We start from the raw sequence: 18,734 nt of genomic DNA on the forward strand, positions 1-18,734 counted from the left end.
CAAAGAAGTCAGTGTTTCTAATGCGTATCAAAGACCTTCCCTCCGTGGAGGAAGAGCCTTCCCCTCCAGCCTCTCCTCCACCACTGGACCTCCTCCTCCATGTTTCTTCCTGTTCTCCCCCTCTCCCTGACATATCGCCCCGAATGTTCTATTTAAGTTGGCTTTTCGGGGAGGAACCATACTTATGATTTCGATATACTTTTACCGTTCCTTGTCGTTTCAGTTACGTCTCCCCAATGGCCCCCGCTACATCACCACTGGCCCCAAACCCCGGAATGCTGCTCATCCTTATGACGACCTGCTGGCTCCTGATGCCATCTGCGGAGCCGTGGGTTGTCCCCCAGCCCAAGGTCAACGTCTGGCGTGCCTTGGCTCAATCACTTGGACAGGACAGCATTTGCCTGGACACCGGCACAGCAGAGGACCCGATGTCGTCTTGCCTTGTGGGGATCCCTTTCTCTCCAGGCGAGTTCCCTCCCACTTTCCAACGTTCCTTTTCCCCTATTCTGGCCCGGAGCCTCACTATCCTCCCTAGTTTTGACCCTTCAAATGCCTGGAGAGACGGAGTGTTCAGGCTGGCTCCTGCAACCTCCAAGCCCACAGAATTACACCTACTCGGCTCCGCCAATGCCTCTATTTGCTTTCAGTTTGATTATACCATCACCCCCGTAGAGAGGGGCAGTGAGGTGGTCCTCCAGACTAAAAAAGAATATCAGGCCAAGCAGTGGTGTCAGGCCGTCCTGAAGATCCTCGGCCCCACCACTACTGGCCGGACCCCTCACTCCCTTCCTCGGGGTGTGTTTTTAATTTGCGGTGACCGAGCGTGGGCAGGCATCCCCTCTGGCCTGGTGGGAGGGCCGTGCACTTTTGGCCGGTTGACGCTGTTCACACCCAACATGTCCCAAATTATTGATTGGAAACGATCTAACATCACGTCCGAATTGGGCAGGTCTAAAAGAGATCTTAAAGATCTCACCAAGGACTGTGATGCCGAAATTACCCATTGGTCTCACTCAAAGTCCGTCGCCTTTACCATTTTATTGCCTTGGGTATCGGTGGCGAAGGCTCTAGGAGAATTTGGCTGCCTAGAGTGTTGGGTGGCGAAACAAGCCAATTTTACATCAGCCGCATTATACGACCTCCTATCAGACGAGGAGATTACAAGGAAGGCGACACTTCAAAACAGGGCAGCAATAGATTTTCTATTGCTGCTTCATCATCACCACTGTGAGGAGTTTGAGGGCCTCTGCTGTTTGAACCTGTCCACCCGAGCCGAGGACGCCAGACAATCCATACGCAAACTGCAAGACCTAGTTCACAAGGTCCAACAAGAGACCTCGGACTGGCTGGGGGACCTTTTCAAGGGTTGGGGCCTGAGCGGGTGGGTCACTTCCATCATTGAAACTATTATTAAAGTCGTCTTGAGTTTAGTTATGTTTTCAGTTCTCGTTATGGTGGTCGGCGGTCTGGTCCAGAGACTGATATCTAAAGCCACCTCGCCAAACATCAACCATGCCACCGTGCCCGTCGAGGAGCACATCGAGCTGGGAGACCTCTCCTCGGAGGCCGGAGAAGCTGCAGAGGAGGAGGGGTCAACTGTGTTGCCCGCTGACCATCCCTGGGCGGACGAGCCCCAGCTCGAAGAAGGCAAGGATTGGCCGGACCAGCCGCGGGTCCCCGAAGTTTAAGTTTACATGGACTTTTATGTTCCTTTATTTTATTTGTTAAGAAACGGGGAGATGTTGTGTTGTGTTGTTTAATTTCCCCGGTTATTCCCCCATTTTATGTATTCTTCCCCCTGTTTCAGTACAGTGGTTCCTCCCCACCCTGATTTTCCCGCCACTGCCTCTCCTGGCAGTTGGTTTCCTTGGTTACCCCCTTCCCCCTCAACTGCCAATCTCCCCCTGTTATGTAATTACCCCTCCCTTCTACTCCTTATTTGTAAGTTTTTCCTCCTCCCTGGGCCCAGTCAATCACCCCCCACTCCTCCCTGCCTTCTAGAAGCTTCACCTCTGTGGGGGCTGTGGTTGGCTGTGGTCCCGGGGCCCCTCCTTTATGTTGTATCTATTGGTTAGTCCCCTATGTCAGTTATGTTTGCACCCCTCCCTGATTGGCTAGTTGGGCTTCCCTCCTCTCTCCACCCCTCCCTTTTAAAACTTTGCCTCCCCCCTCAATCCTGGCCATTTGTTGGTTGGCACTTTCCCTTCCTGTTCTCTTCATCGAACCTTCAATAAAGTGGAGTTCGCCCCCAGCATTTGGACACCTCTTCTTTCGTCCCACTGCGTCTCAGTCCGCACCGCGCATCCAGCCCAGCCCGAGGCCAAGACGCCAAGGGGGGCTGGCAGTGTATGCGCCGGGGGTGTCGGCCACCTCCCTCCCACTTCAGCTAGCCGGACTTCAGGGCCAAATACGCCCCTGCGCAGACTATCATAGATAGTCTCTTCCTAAATAATCTACGCAGCCACTTTGGAAACATTAAAATCCAAACCCCTGCTTTGAAGTGAACACCACATTCTCACAATGCAATAGATCTGTAACAGAGATTTTCATGCATCTCAGAGAGATGCTTACACCTTACAATGCCTAGAATTCAATCATCCTCTGAGTTTTTAAACTGGACAGAACACATCAGATTACTACTCCAGCTGTAGCTTCTGATATTTTACTGTGGCTCAAACAAGTATATGACATATAGATGTATAACCACTTCTGATTTATGGAAGCAGAGAGCAGATTCTGCTCCTACAGACTGCTATTAATTCAGTATCAGTAATTACTATCTGGTTGGAAGAAAAGCAGCTAAATTCTAATCACTACCTAAAAGGGCAAGTAACTAGGTTGCTTTTGCCACAGCATCATCGAGTAGCACTGATTTGGGGTCTAAAAATTTGAAATATGCAAAGACTTAAACAAATTCTAACTAGTTTAGAAGGTAAGTAATGAAGCACTCAGTTAACAATGGAGGACGCATGCAAACAAGCAAAGCTAGAACTATGTAGAATGTCATTTCACATCTTGTTTAGCATCTTTGCTTATTTTTCAGTGCAGCAAAATGCCAAAGCAGGTAGGATGATCTGCGTTTTTAGCAAAAGACAGCATGTTGTAAGGTAAAACTTAAAGTGGCCGTTCAGAAACAATCACATCCCAAAAGGTTAATTTATCCTAAAACATAAGATGTACGACAAAAAGCATCTGTAGCTCATTCGTTGGCACAGAAGAAAAAGGCAGACTACACTACCACCAGCACTGATGAAGAACCACAAAGTACTTATACTGCAGTGTTCTGAAATCTCTGAAATTCACTGAGAGGCTATACTAATTTCATGCACACCGTACACTCTTCTACTCTTAACAGCAACATGGCAGTATCATAGTTCTGCCTGTAGTGCTGTAGTGCTTGGAAAGGACAATGAGGAGAAAGAAAAAAATAGGGCAAAGGAAAAACTAAAGAAAAGTGTGCCATTACTCCAGCCTCTTTGCAAAGTACAAAGTTGAGGAAAAAAGGATACAAGAACCTAAATTCACCTGCTTATTGCTGTCGACATGACAAGAGAGCATTTTTGTATTTAGGGTTCTATTTTTGCATACCGAGGCCACTCTCTTCAGTTTTACTCAGTGTAAATGTAAAAAAGATGAAATGATTTTCAGTCAAGCAGAGTTCAGTCCTCACACTTACCTAAATTTAAAGAAAAATATTTCTTTAGATCAGTTCATTTTCTGTATCAACTGTAACTTTTGTTTTACTTAGAATATGTAAACAGATGATCTTTTCAGGCCATGAGATTATAACATATATACACATGGGGCAAGGGTGGGAAGTTGATGGCTACTTTAATTGGTTCTTCCAATGAAGGCTCAACACCTTGACACTGAAACAGGGTCATACCATACCACAACTATTCTACAAACTTTGCAAGACAGATCAAGCAAAATACCTCTGACCCAGCCTCAGAACTCTTCTTCCACTGTGCAATGTTCTTTATGATGTTAACAAATAGCTAACGTTAGAATTTCATTCATTTTCACATGTGATTTAAACAGGATATAAGCAAATGTCTCTGGAACTCAAGGACTAGAATTCCAGTCTACACCACTCGCTTATGCCTGGAATGAAGGCTTTAGTGCATAGCTACACCACTTCAATCAATGAAACCATTTTATTCTTGTCCTAGGACTGTCAGTGCTGAAGTTCTAGTATGCATCAAATTTTCAAGGAAGGGAAGGCATCCTCACAGTAGCATGGAACTGCCTTTATGTAAGTTTATGCAGTTTGCCTTTTAGAATATGCAGAAAGCAAAGAATCATACAAAAACATCCCATACCTCCTCCTTTCATGCAAAAAATAAATTTTATGCTAAAAAGTAGCCAAGTTACGAAATTTTAAAGCTGTTTGCAGCGGATAGTTTATCTATCATCAGCCTCTACAATCCCATCTTGTTACAGAGAGAAATGCACAGACTCCCTTTAGGGTGGTAGAGAAGTCGTGTATCATCTCTTTACCACAAAGAACGCCCTAGTGATACCATTCAGTCTCCAAACCCCTCACAGATTGAGTAATTAATTCTGAGTTTTAAAAAAGTTTGTAATTCAGGTAAACTTGAATTACAGTACTTTTGCTAGTCAAAAAATTACCGCACATCCTATTTCAACTAAATCAAGAGAAAAACAGTCAAGTCCATCTTTACAAAAATAGAAAATTTTGTTTGCTTTCTGAGCTACAATTATTTAAATTGCATGGGTTATTGCCATTTTTATGTTAGCTGATTATTTTTTTTTAAATTTAAAAAATCAAAGAAGGACAGAAACAAATCCAAAACTAGAAAGAGACTGGAGGTGAAATGGGAGGTTAAATAGTATCTGGTCTTTTAACTTTCTATGGCTATTTACTTAATTAAACACGTAAAAGAGACATGCAGGAGCCCTCAGACTAACCTTTCCAAGATTTCATATAGTCCTAAACACCCTCTTACAGACACTATACTCAAGATATCACAAAAAAACATCTGTTCTTCTGAGTAATGTGACTGCTAGGGATAAAGTCTCAAAGAGATTTATCTGTAAGAAAACTAACTAAACATATACAAAACTTATGTGGACTGCGTATAGGCATCATGAAACTCAGTAGCTTACTTTTCCAGCACGTTAAACCATCACAGTATTCCATATGACTCAGCTGTAACACAGCCAGGCCTGCAAATGACTTTCACTGAATGCTGAAACATTTTCTAAGTCAAAGAAAGGCTGCTTAATCAACTGATTATTTGCCAACTGTCTATATTTAGGACTGTCCCTGCAAGTGTTCAAAAGTTTACCATTTATCACTGCTTCAGAAAATGACAAATATATTCCAAGCAGAATTCCAGAGGAAATCTGCTTCTCATCAAAGGGAATTTTTCCTCTTTCCCATTCCACAGACTCCAGATCAGCATACAAGGTTCACTAAGCAGAATATGTCTGTCTCTGTAGCCCTCCAGATTCTAAGTCTCCACATATATCCAGGATTTACAAGAGCATGATAGTAGCTGAGAAAACAATTCTGAATTCTCTTCTTCCTTACCAGCTCCTCTTTGATAAGGATTTTGTAATCACTACTGTACAAATGCAAGGAAGTATTTATTGAGAATTATCATTTTTTTATGCTGTGTAGCACAATGTAGCACAACGAGATTAACCATTAGGGAAAAGGTTGCCGCAGCAGGATGGTGTCTCACAGGAAAGGGCTGGTTTAGCAGCTAACTTGGTTTCTTAGCATCAGGGGATGCACACGGTGCCACTTCCACACACAAGACTAAAACAAAAACCAAAACTGTGCCAATTACAAACAGACATGAACACAATTATTGCAATCAAAATATAGCAAGATCAAAATTTCCAAAGTAGAACTAAATATCATAAAGCTAAATCATAAAGTAGTACAAAACAGGTACACTGCAAAGTCAAACTGTGCTCTAGACAGAATTTGTTATAAGGAGGCTTAAGATTAATACATTACAGCTAGAAGGAAATGTACAGAAGCAGGTTATGACGGTGCAAGATGGAACTGGGCCAGTGCATTAGGTCTATTAGGCCTATTACACATTACTCAGTTACAGTCAAATGACTCAGTAAACAAGGAAGGAGAACTATCTGACGTCCTCCAGATGTCATCATTTTCTGAAATCTTCCTAGTCTTTTCACTGTCCATTCTGTGTCCTTACTGTGCCATCATCTATTTGGATCTCGTTAGAGCAAGTGATATCATAACTGTTTGTTAAGGATCTGTCCAACTGGTTTTTGGAACAGACTCCCTTCTTTGAAGAAAAAGAATATAACAGGAATGTTATGAAGTCATTTAAATCCTAAGCCTGACCTCCCTCAGGACTCCAGGCTGGCAAATAGGACTACCATGCTCCAGTCCTGCCCTTTCCAAACTAAAACCCCACACCTATTCACACCTTCCCAGCATAAACACAATCATACAGTCCACCCGAGCATGATTAAAGCTGAGGCTTTACTCCCTCTCCTTTTACTATACCTCTCTCTCAGATGAGCATAAGTCACAGATATATAAGGAAGTCATGAAAGTATCACACCTATAACTCCAGCCTGTAATCCTGGCATCATATTCAGTTTAGACACTACTTATCTACTGAAAAGTCCTGCAGGCCCGTTTAGCTCATTAACCTTTCCTGCCTACCCTCAGAGCTAACACTCCGCCTATCATGGCCTGATGGTTTAATCACATAAACATTATTTGTTTTCAGCAGAAGTAGCCTACCAGCTTCCTCAGCCATGCTGTGGAAAGCCTTCCCCTCCTAGCCTGACTCTGACTGCCTATACAGACCTCCCTCTTCACACCCTCCTTGCTCCAACATGCTCAAGAAAATGCCTCAACAACATCTTGAAGCCTTTTCAAATCCTTCTCTGCTTCATCTATTGTTACCCATTCAATAATGAAACACTAAGTTTTATCTTCAAACAGTCTATAGCACAGGAACAGAAAGAGTAGTCAGATTTCATTTTCCTGTGATGCTGTCCTTATGGTTAAAAATATGTTTCCAAACATCAGCAACTTTCTGGTTTTTTCTAACTCCTATGCAAAACTGCCATTTGCTGAAATGCTAACTAATAGGTTAAGAAACATAAAACCAACTATTACCACCATACTACTACTTTGGATTTATCTCCTCAATCTAGTATATCCAAAGACCCCTAAGATAAGAACTGAACCAGTTTTTTAATTAAGTATTTGCATGTAATGTAGCACAGCAGAATCATGGCCACACTTTAATAGTCATGTGATACCCTAGGAAATACCCTACCACACTGCACTGAAATGCCTTTGGAATTTATTTGGGTGTAGAACAAAATATAAAGTATGTCAGCTACAAATGCAATGATTCAACACCCCAAAAGCTAACCAGGGCAGAGTTTGACCTAATCATTACCAATAAAGTATGCTTCACCTATCACTGCACCAGAGATGGAAGAAAAAACAAGGTATGTAGGTAATTGTTTAAAAATGCTGTTTCTATCATCCTCAAGCATGAAAATCCATGGGGGGAAAGCATCTTTAATTCTCAGTTTCTGCCATCTGTTTGTGGTCTGTCTGACTTTAGCAGGAACTGTAAAAGGCCATTAAATTACCCAATATATTTTCCTTACAATTACATGTTGCTTTTTAAAGCAGTTTTACATATGTTCCCCCAATTCAGATTTTATTTTGGTTTGCAGAGGCCTTCTCTCACTCCTCTGTGAAACTGTCTTCCGTGCTAACAGACTTAATTTCTGTTAATATATATTAATTTCTGGAAATGTACTCTTTATTAAGCTTCTGCTGACTGTTTTGCAATTACACATTTATACTCATGTATGTGAATGAACGATTCCTTCCTTTCTTTGCATTGCTTCTAGCAACCTCATAGATCCAGACAGTTCTCATGTCTCAGTGCAGCAGTAATTTAATCCAGTTTTATGTTTAGTTCATTTTTTTTTCTTGGACATCAATTCTTTAAATAATTTTCTTATGATTCCCTGAATTGTTTTCCAGTTAAGAAATATTTCTGATTATGTGGTTCCCATAAAATAAGGGAGTATTCCACTTGAAACTGTAGCATGATAACAAAAAACAGACTTTCAATATTACTGTAACTGCTCATAACTTTGCTTTGTTTAAAAATTTACCTCAGAATTATGCTGGTGCAATGTTTATTCTTTTTTCCTTATTACTAATAAACACTGACTCCATAGCTGCTGCTGCATGATTTCTTCTGACAGATTTAAGTAATAAAATGTTAATCAGCCATAATACTCCAATTGTGCAACCATTTTAGGTGTATGTACAACTTCTATATCTGAGTTTTCCAACTGGAGTCAATATCATTGCTCATACTCTTTAATTCTTACATAGCATAAGTGCCTTGCTAAGTGGAGTCACGTCTCTTGTGTGCTGCTGGATGAATGCACAGAAGACACATGAGAGGGTAAGACTTGATTCCCTGCCTAAATGTTTAAAAGCTTTTTTAGTCCTCAGCTTGGAGATGTTCAGCAGTTTCTGGGAAAATAACTTCTGCTTCACTTGTGTAGTGTTTCTCACTTCCTGTAAAGCCAAAACTATTCCAACTAAATCAAATACTATTTTCAAAGTAACCACTGCCTATCATTGATAAAAGAACTCCAGATAGGAAAATAAGAGGCACTATGAATAAGCATGTAAGTGACTCAGCTTGTTTTTAAACTGCGGTCACATAAATCTACTCAAGTCATGCCATCATCACTAACTGTTCTTTGAACTTCTGTGCCTCAGAAACAAGCACAACATTCATTTTTAATATCTATCAAAGCAGTGCCTTAAAAGCCTTTTTAACTATTCTCAAGGGCATCTCCCTGGTCAAGGGCCTGGCCCTCAGTTATCCTTTCCTCAGGCTGGAAAATGTCCAGTAACACAGTCCAGTATTTATTTGGGCACACCTGTCTGGGGTCATAATACCCCATTTGTGCACCCTGCCAGGTGTAGCATTCGTACAGCATTCTGTTCTCTTTTCTTGTATCAGCAAGGGAATAAAATAACTTCAATTTTTAGAGGGTTTGGGGTTTTTTCCCAAATACTGTTAACTGCTGAAGATGACATAGCATTTAGAAAGATAATTTCCCCAGCAAATTTGCTATTCTTTGCAGGAGGAGGACCATCTTTCAATTACTAGTTTGAAGCACTTTGCTGCAGTATGTGGTTATCTCAGTATCATCAGCACATTAAGCCTTTCTGGGGCCCATTCTGTTCTGGACTTCCCTGAAGCCAGCATACAAAGCATTAGATTCTCCATTAGGCACAGACCTAAAGCAGGGAAAAAGCACTCTCTGGCAGTCATTGTTTCAGCATCTCTCAGAGGAAATTCTGTAAATTTGTTTTTAAATTTTTTACAGCTTCTTTCTTGACATATTCCCTTGATTTAGCTTCTCACAGTAATTTCACTTCACTGTAACAGTCTGAAACAGGTAAGACTACTTGAAAAATACCTAATTTAAGTACCTTTCTCAGTACATAGTATTCCACGTCAGAGAATTACTGAGGCAGTACCTTCTGAATGTTTAGTTCTCTATTTAATTGACTTTAACATCTTGATAACTGCTCTGATAACCAGTCTGAAGCTACACCATTGAAACCTTAAACTTTTGAAAACTTTTGTTTTCTTGAATAAATTATACAAAATTTTATACTGACTGATTGACTGATCAGTAACTCTTCTCCATCTGTATGATTTGCCTGTACCTGAAAGAGTCGAATTCCAAGAGATTAATAACATAATACAGTGGGGAAAAGACAATGTTTGCAAAGTATGACATTTTTTGTACAAAATTGTTTTAAGTTATGTTCTTAAATAACTCAGCAAGATGCAGAGAAGGACAAGTAACTATTGTATTGGATCTTCCAAAATACTACTGAAAAATTTCCTACACACAAATAAAGAAACAAAATCACCCAAGAAAAAAGGGCTGTCATCCTTTCATGACACACTACAGAACTAGAAGTTCAGGAAAAAAAAAGACAGGAACAAATGGTCAGTTTTTCAGTGAAGAAAAACCACAAAAGATTCTCCAAAAGAATATGTGCTATGTGCTGTTTCTCATATCCATAAATAATAAATAATATTACTTCTAGTAGGAAAGGCAGGCAAATTACGAGGTAGAAAAAGCTGCAGACAATACTAGATGATTTAGGAGAGTTAAATCTGTAACTGGCTACAAGAACTGCAGAAAAGACTCATGACACTGAGGGACTAGGGAATAAAACAGTAAATGGAACTGAGAGCCAAGAAGTGCAGGCTAGGGAAAATGTGAGAAAACAACCCGTCTTCATTTTTAACTGCACTGAGGTGCTGTACACTGCCAGATGAGCTTTTAAAAAGGTATTACTAAGCAGCAAAAACATCATGAATTCATGTTACATGATACTCTGAAAGCATCTGAAAAATGCCTTTTGACAGTAAAACAGAATAAGTAGGATAGCAAGAACCCTTAAGAAAATGAAAAAAAAAAAAAAAAAAAAAAAAAAGAGAAGACAATTGTACAACTGTCAGTCTTTTATGGTGTTACAACTTAAACTTGACAGGTGGTTCTGGGCTCCCCAGCTTTCAAACGGTTAAATAAAACCTTCAGAGAAAGGGCACAAGGATGAGCAGAGTGATAGACTTATGCTCATGTATGAAGAGGCAATAGAAAACTTTACCTTAAAAATGTCTGAAAGAAGACAGGGAGGATATCGTACTACTTGATTAAAGGCCAGAGAGAAAGTCAAATAAAAATATTCACTCAGGTAGAAGCATCATAGAAGACACATGGAAATTGTCAGGCAATTTATAGCAAACAAAGAGGGATATTGTCGCTGTCAAACAATGCACAGGATAAAACTGTAAAACCCGCTGTCTCAGGGATTTTGTTGAAGCCAAAGCATAAAAAAAACCCAAGCACATGACATAGCCAAATGTATGGAAGATGGTTCTAGCTGGGGCTAACATGTTAGTTCAGCTATACATTTTGATCTAAGCTTTCAGCGCCTGACCAGCCCATGTAGTCTATGGTTTATAATCTCCCTCTAGATAAGATGGAATGGTTTAGAAGGATCTTTGATCTCATCTAGTCTCACCTATTGTCTCTTTATTACTAGACTTACCCAAAAACTGGAGAAAAACCTGCAGAACTGAACCAGAAATGTGGAAAAAATGTCAGTATAGCATTTCTTATATCCCATCATGTATTGCCTTGAAAACTTTTGCCTCCTTGGTTTTACATACATTATACATAACAACTTCAAAGATTGGTATTGGAAATTTCTGAGTGTGTTTTACAAGCTACAAAAGCAAAATCCATTGTTTTTTAAGAAGGAATAGTCTAGTTGAGGCTTTATTATTAATAGATAATACATAGAGAATTTTCCTCTCCAACAATCGATGAAGGTACACAATACAAAGACTTAGAAAACAAAAAACAAGCATGCCCTTTGTGCAGCACAGTCCGAGGCTATAATTTCCTCTGAGCGGATAAATAGCCTTGATTAATGTTGTAGCTGGATCCAGACCCAAATGAATGACAAAGCACTTCCTGTAATAGGTTCCCCTGCATGGTCTGGAGCAACTGCTCTTCTGGAGAAAATTTTCCTTTACTCATGCTGAGTAACAACCACCCAGTCCGTGCACTGTAATCTGTTTAACCTAACAAGAATACCTGTGGTGTGAAATGCCAGCACTGTGACACTGGCATCACCAGGCCTCTCAGATACAACTGTAGGCCTTTTGGCATCTTCCACAGATATGGCTGCAGTAGCACAACACACAGCAGCTCCTTCCTCCTTAGTCATTCACCCTTGCACTGTTTTACCTTACATCAGTGTTAAAACAAAGACTGCTCACTGCTTGGCCTCAACTCAGCCTTTGGCTACCAGCTGAGAACAATTCTCCACAAAAGGCCTGACCAAGCTGAAAAGAAAACACAACATCAGCCTCTTATGTTGCAGAATGCAAATCTTTAATTTCTCTGGGTTACTCTCTTCAGGCCACTGTACTACCGTAAACTGACAAATTGAAGACAACCTATAAAATTTATGGATCTGTTCTGAACTGAACACACCAGTGCTCAGATGCTTCACCTCAGCCATTACCAGCTGACATGCCCATACATGGAGCCAGAAAGTCCTGCCACAATACCACTCTTGTAGAGGAGGCCTCCTCCAAAACATGTCTTTTCCTCCCACGACTTAGAAGGCACCAAGAGGATTCTGCATTTCTTTTGAAAACACACTATAGGAATATAAAGGTGCTCCTGTAGTGTGTTCAGTTGCTGTGCTCCTCCCTTGATCTAAACGAAAGAAATAATTTTATCTATTCTCCAAGGGCCTCTTTCAAGTTCTGGTTTTCTAGACAAGTCCTTTCTGAGTATCAAAAGCTATTCAGAAAGATTAGCACAATATTTGCTTTTAGAGGTAAGCAAATCGTTTTTACTGCTGCCACTTACTAATGGGAAGCATTATCGTTGCACAATTAGCGTCCATCAAGTAAGACTACCTATGATGTTCTTGGCAGAAAGTCTGTCAAAACTACCATTTCCATCTCAAATTTTGTAATACATGAAATTCTAAAGTGAAAAATGTAGTAAGAATTTGTAACTGCACTGTGCAGTGTCTTTTAGGAGGGCTACCAAAACTACAACTGTTTATACGAAAACATAAAGGAAATATTTTAAAAATTCCTAAAAGTACATTCTAAAACAACTTGTGTTGGCATGTGACCAGAATTACACACTTCATGTTTATTTACCCTCAATATTTGCCAACACAGTTAAATATTAAGGAAGCCACCAAGGGATTCATTTTCTCATCTCTTTCTCCACTCCTCTAAAAAATTAGTTGATTCACTGATTTCCAACAATGCATGCCAAGAATGTATAGTATAACAAATCATCTTTTACCAATCATTTTAGATACAGAACCACGTCTGGCAAAGAAGGAGCATCTTGGGCTTGTGATTACTCCCTCTCCAGAGATTCTTAACAGATCTATGAAAGTGGAAGGCCCTACAAGTACCAAATACCCAAAGACACAGGATAAAACAAGCAGCCGTGGGATAAACCCAGTCCTACTCTTACAACTGAACATTTCTTAGAGCTGAATAGCTAGTGGGCATGCAAGCTACGCCTGAAAGGTAAGAAGGCAGTAAAACCGAGTTTTGCAGAGGAAATCAAAATGGGAAATGAGTTGTGTCGCCCTGGTTTTCTAGGATTTTCTAAGCCTTCTGATGTTGACATTCTTGTAGTGAACTTTTCCATACACTTTCTGTAAACAACTCATTGTTTTGTCATTCCTTTATGGAGGAGGAGAGAGCTGATGGACAGTTGGTTTGACCTGTGGCATTGCAGAGGTGTCACTGTCACCTTCCAATCCACTGTCACCCTTGTAAAACTCCAGATGTCGCCGACCGACACGAGAGGACACAGGCACACACCACTTTCAGGTGAAAGGAAAAAAGAGAAGTTTTATTTTCTGACTCCATTATTTATAGTTTTACAAGGGTGACAGTGGATTGGAAGGCGACAGTGACACCTCTGCAATGCCACAGGTCAAACCAACCGTCCATCAGCTCTCTCCTCCTCCATAAAGGAATGACAAAACAATGAGTTGTTTACAGAAAATGCATGGGAAAGTTCACTACAAGAATGTCAACATCAGAAGGCTTAGAAAATCCTAGAAAACCAGGGCGACAGAGTTGGCCTAAGACCATGCCAGTCTTAAAACATCCTACTTTTGCAGTCCATATAAGGGGGGAAAAGCACACCCTGTCTGGGGTAGATTAACAGTCCCTGTAAACAAAATAAATACTAGGCAGTTTCAGCACAACCCTACCAACACGCTGCTTGAGAACAGGATCTATTTACCTCTGTGATTCCTCTTATGGCATTAATGACCGATGACAACTGAGATACAATTATGATGCTGAACCTTGGTAATCTTTAAATATTGCAGTTATTTAATATCTTCCTCACCCAAACTTATCCCCTGCTGCTAGTGCCGTTTAGACCACAGAAATAACACTTCCTCAGCGACTTCGCGTATTATTCCCCTCCCTTCAACTATGCAACTTGATGCATCTGAAAGTCCCAAGAAATGTGCAAATAATCCTGAAACGGCACGCTGACACCTCCCTCAATGCCTGTCAGATACGGGCTCGTGGGTTCGTAAAGCACAGCGTTATTCAGCAGGAATTCGAGGCCAGCAAGGTGTGAAAGAAAAACGCACCCCCAAGACACGCCGCAGCCCGAGCCGCTGCGAAGGTCACCAGCCCCATCCTCCGCCCGCCGCCCGCCCGGGAGGACCGTAACACTGCCCCGAGAAGTTTCGGAGCGCACCCGCGGGCGCCGCACCCGGGGCTGCGGGGGCGAGGCCGATGGCCGCAGTCACCGGCAAGTCGGGCGAAGTCCCGCGCCCGCTGGCCCCCGCCGTGACTCACCAGCCGGGACTGGGCGCGCTGCAGGAACTCCTCCATGGCTGCGGCCGGGCGCCAGGAGCGCGGCCGCGCCGCCCGCTCCGCGCCGCCCGCTCCGCGCCGCCCGCTCCGCGCCGCCCGCTCCGCGCCGCCCGCTCCGCGCCGCCCGCTCCGCGCCGCCCGCTCCGCGCCCCGGCTGCCCCGCGCTGCCCGCGCCCCCCGCGCTGCGGAGCGCCCGCCCCGCCCCGCCCTGGCCGCCGCGAGCGCTGACGTCAGCCCGTGCCGCAAGGGCCGCGCGGAGCCCCGCGGAGCCGGGACCCGGGCGGGCTCCCTGAGCCGCGCCAGGCCCTGGGCAGCGGCGGCTCGCCCTCTGACAGGGATCCCTGACCCAGGGACGGGGCGCGCCGAGACCCGCCCGACTCAGGGGCTCCAAGCAACAGGCACCAGCCGGTGGCTGCTGCCGTTCGCTTGGGCGGCGGTGTCTCAGTTCCCACTTCACCCCTAGTAAGACTCATCAGTGAAGGGCTGGAGGGCACTGGGGTCAGAGGCACTGACCGCTCCGGGGTTCCATTCCCATGGTGGCAAATGTCTGGAGGGAGCCAAGCAGTGGGTTCAAATTGCAAAAGAGCCGGTAAGATTAGATGTTAGGGAAAAACCTCTCCTGAGGGTTGTGAGGCACCGCCCAGGGACTTGTGGATGCCCGATCACCAGAGGAGTTCAAGAGCAGTTTGGATGGAGCTCTGGTTTAGTGGAAACGTTCCTTCTAAACCCGGTTTAGTGGAAGGTGTCCCTGTCCGCTGCAGGGGAGTTGGAACTAGATGTCCTTTAAGGTCCCTTCCAACTCAAATCATTCTATGATTCTATGTCTTTCGCAGTCAAGCCTCAGTAAACCGTGCCCTGTGCCTCAAACCTAGGATCATTTCTAAATATTGTGCCCACAGTCACATATCATATTCAATTCAACAGCTCACAAAGGAGCCTTCTGTCGTAGGAAAGGGACCAGGACACAGATGGCTCATCACAGGTCCAGTTTATTGAAGAAAGCATCAAACACTTATACAGCAAATAATAAGCTTATGAATATTCTGTAAGCCAGGCAATGTATTGGTTAAACTATACCATTAACTCATCCTCATTCCTTTGGGCCTACGTTCTCTACTTCTCACGTCTCGCTGTGTATTTCTTTATCATACTCCGCTAGGCCCAAGGACACGTTATCTTTGCAGGTGCAAGATTTAGAATTAGCCACGGCTTTGTACTTTTCCAATCTCTTTTCAGCTAAATTTCCCAACAGCCTTCTAGGCTAGAATCCACTTCGTAAAGAAATAAAGAGGAACGTTGAAGAGCTGGAATCCAGTACTATAGAAGTGAATGGGGGAGGTCATGCAATGAGTGCAGAGTAGACCAGAAAATGAGCTGTAGGGTTTGCGGCGTCTCCAGTGCTCTCACACCACCAGTATTCTCCACAGTGTGGGAGTTTTTCCCACTCTAAATAACTAACCTGAATAGTGCAGTTTTATTATTCCAATCAAGTTGTGCCTCACTGAGGAGTGAGTGATGAATAATTGTTAATAAATTCAGAGCTATGAGATCTGGGATTTTTCTCTCTTGTGTATTTTTTGCAGCTCATGGAAGATATTACTGTTGAGAGCTAAAAGCTCTTGCTTCCTTATTAACAAACTTTTTCTTATAATTGTAATTTACTCTCATTTGATTTGTTAATTCTTCCATGACATCTTGCAGATCCTGTTACTGTGTTTCCTGCCATAATCAATCTGCTCTGCCTAGTCATATGTTCCAATTGGAAATTGTTCTGGGGAACAGAAAAAATAAACCTTCATCTGCATCATAACCGTCTAAAACTGGAAGGTAAATCTTCATTAAAATACTTGAGTAGACAAATTACGTGAAGCAAAGTACTCTAAATGACAGTGTTCTACAGGAAAAAGATAATTTCTGTTTCATTTACTGGAATATTTCTTCTTCTGAAATGCATTTGTCTGTTTGCCCATTGATTTATTTCAGAACTGTATCTGAATTTGGTTTTCTGGTTGTTCTATAGAAAAGTAGGTCTCCTGAGAAATTACAGATTTTGCACAACATACAGTCATATATGTAACTTGAAATTGAGGTTTTACAATATAGAAATTGCTGTGTAACTTGGGATGCAAAGATGAGATTGACTTGGAATTTATTGCCAAGTAAGAAAACAGTATGCCCTGCACAAAGAAAAGCAGTAAAGTATATCTCTCACTTCAGTTAAGTCTGCAAAACAAAATTTAAAAATCCACCTTGTAACATGACCTAAACTGAAGTTTGGGAAACTGATGCTTAAAAAGTCTTTTTTTGGTGCATATGTATTAAAAAAGAATTTTTAAAAAGCACCAGAACAGCAAATAATTGAATGAAGAAGCAGAATTTGCTAAATAGGCAGGATAGTTGTGTTCTTATGCCTCATACCAAAAGCACACTCACTCTTATACGCTGTAAATAAGATGTGTTGACTAATTGCTTCTCTGTACATCCACTGAACTAATCAGTGTATGTAAATATACCTCTACATTGTAGTATCCAAGTGGTCCTTCACTGAATCTAGAAGAGCCGTGTGGATACTTTGTGATCCCCAAGATGGATTTCCAGAGATGGCCTCAGTACAGCTGCACAGACAACAAAAGAGAGTGCACCTGAGCTCCCTGAAAACATTAGGACTAGATAGCTTTTGAAACTGCTTTTTGAGTTACTTTTTTGCCCCCATAATTATTGTATGAGTTACATATTGAATAATTAATTATTCATGTCCTATTGTGCAAAACCATGGACAGAGTACCAATGTCTGTATCTGTTTAATATTTAATAGAAATTCCTAAGCCTTATTCTCCTCTTTTCTACCCCACTTCTAGCCACTAATTTACTTCCACTTTACTAAAGGGTAAATTAGAGGTGAATCAGGACCCAGTTTATTTTTTTATCCTCATTCCTAAAGTAGCTAAAACCCTTCACAATCATCCAGAGGGTCTTCCTAAGGTGTGTTCTTAATTTCATGTGTGCAACTCATCTACTTACTAAATCTGTGGGAATCATGTATGTGTCCCAAATTGAGAATTTGGGACACATTCATAGAATCAAATTATTGAAAAATAGACTTGCTGAGCAATACTGGGGTTTGACTGGTTCATAAGCACATTTGCAGTAGGTCTTGTCACACTGAAGGGAATTTAGGCTTCCCTTCCCTGAACTGAGAGTTCAGCTTTGTGTGTCTTTTTTGTTTTGAAAATGGAAATACAAATAATGTCATACTTCTTCAGAGAATATGGTTTGGAAGTGAATGCTTCTCTGATCACATGGCAAAGTTCATTTTTTAATTTCAACCATTATTCAAGTATGTGTAAATACATTATTACTTTGCTATGCGTTTTTGCTGCTTCCTAAAAGCCCCTGTAACTCCAGTAATGATGAACAACATCTTAGACTTCATGTTCTTCTAAAACTCCTTCCATTTTCACTATGGTCATCCAGGGAAAAGTAATTTGTATGATACACAAAGTATCCTAGTAAAACCTTATATCCTCATACTTACTGTGTGCTACCAAATAATACAGACTTTTGTGATATTTCATAGTTTCTGTGATTCCTATCCATTATATTTATTCTTCAGGCATACTGTTCAAATCATTCTATTCTATGTAATGGAGAAGTAAAACCAGTGATTGCACATGTCTCAGAGCAACTCAGAACTAAACTCTGTAACTCAGTTTAGCAGTTTTAAGTTTACCAAGGAAATAGAAGAGCTTTCATGATATAGCAATCTAGCAGTCTAGTATTTCTATCAAAATGTATTTGTATGATAAACACTTCAATAATTATTAACAATCATTTTAATATTAAATAAGGCTGAGGTTCTCATTGCAAGACTTTTTATACTACCACAGTAAGAATAAATAGTTCCTGCCCATGGAGTGAGAATGTAACATAATCATTTTAATAATAGCACAAAAGAAGTTCACAGCCTCAGCTCTTGTAAGAGGATATTATTTAAAAGTTTGAAAGGAAGCGGGTGATTTTACAAATTACTGACAGACTAGTTCTGCAGACAGCCACCCAAAGAAACAAAAAAGGACAAATATAGCAGCAGTAGTCTGACAGTCATTGGCACTGGCATTCAAGCCATTTTACTTTCAGAGTCACTATGATTTCCAGGTACACCTATGAAACTACTGACTTTTTCTTGAAGAGTTTTACCAATATGTCCCATCCTTAGAATCACCAATTATCCAGTCTTTGGTG

General features: G+C 41.6%; 1 protein-coding gene across 5 annotated transcripts in view; it reads right to left on the reverse strand.

Moving 5' to 3' along the window:
* Window positions 1-14,533, reverse strand: part of PRUNE2 (prune homolog 2 with BCH domain) — a 133,253-nt gene extending 118,720 nt beyond the window's left edge. For all 5 annotated transcript variants that reach the window (XM_063180581.1, XM_063180577.1, XM_063180580.1 and 2 more), the window contains exon 1: window positions 14,475-14,533. In XM_063180581.1, the coding sequence (XP_063036651.1) occupies window positions 14,475-14,510 (36 nt within the window). In that variant the 5' untranslated portion in view covers window positions 14,511-14,533. The remainder of the gene's footprint in view (window positions 1-14,474) is intronic.
* Between the last annotated feature and the right edge of the window lie 4,201 nt (window positions 14,534-18,734).

The sequence above is a fragment of the Melospiza melodia genome, chromosome Z (genome assembly GCF_035770615.1).
Source record: "Melospiza melodia melodia isolate bMelMel2 chromosome Z, bMelMel2.pri, whole genome shotgun sequence".
Lineage (NCBI taxonomy): Eukaryota > Metazoa > Chordata > Aves > Passeriformes > Passerellidae > Melospiza > Melospiza melodia.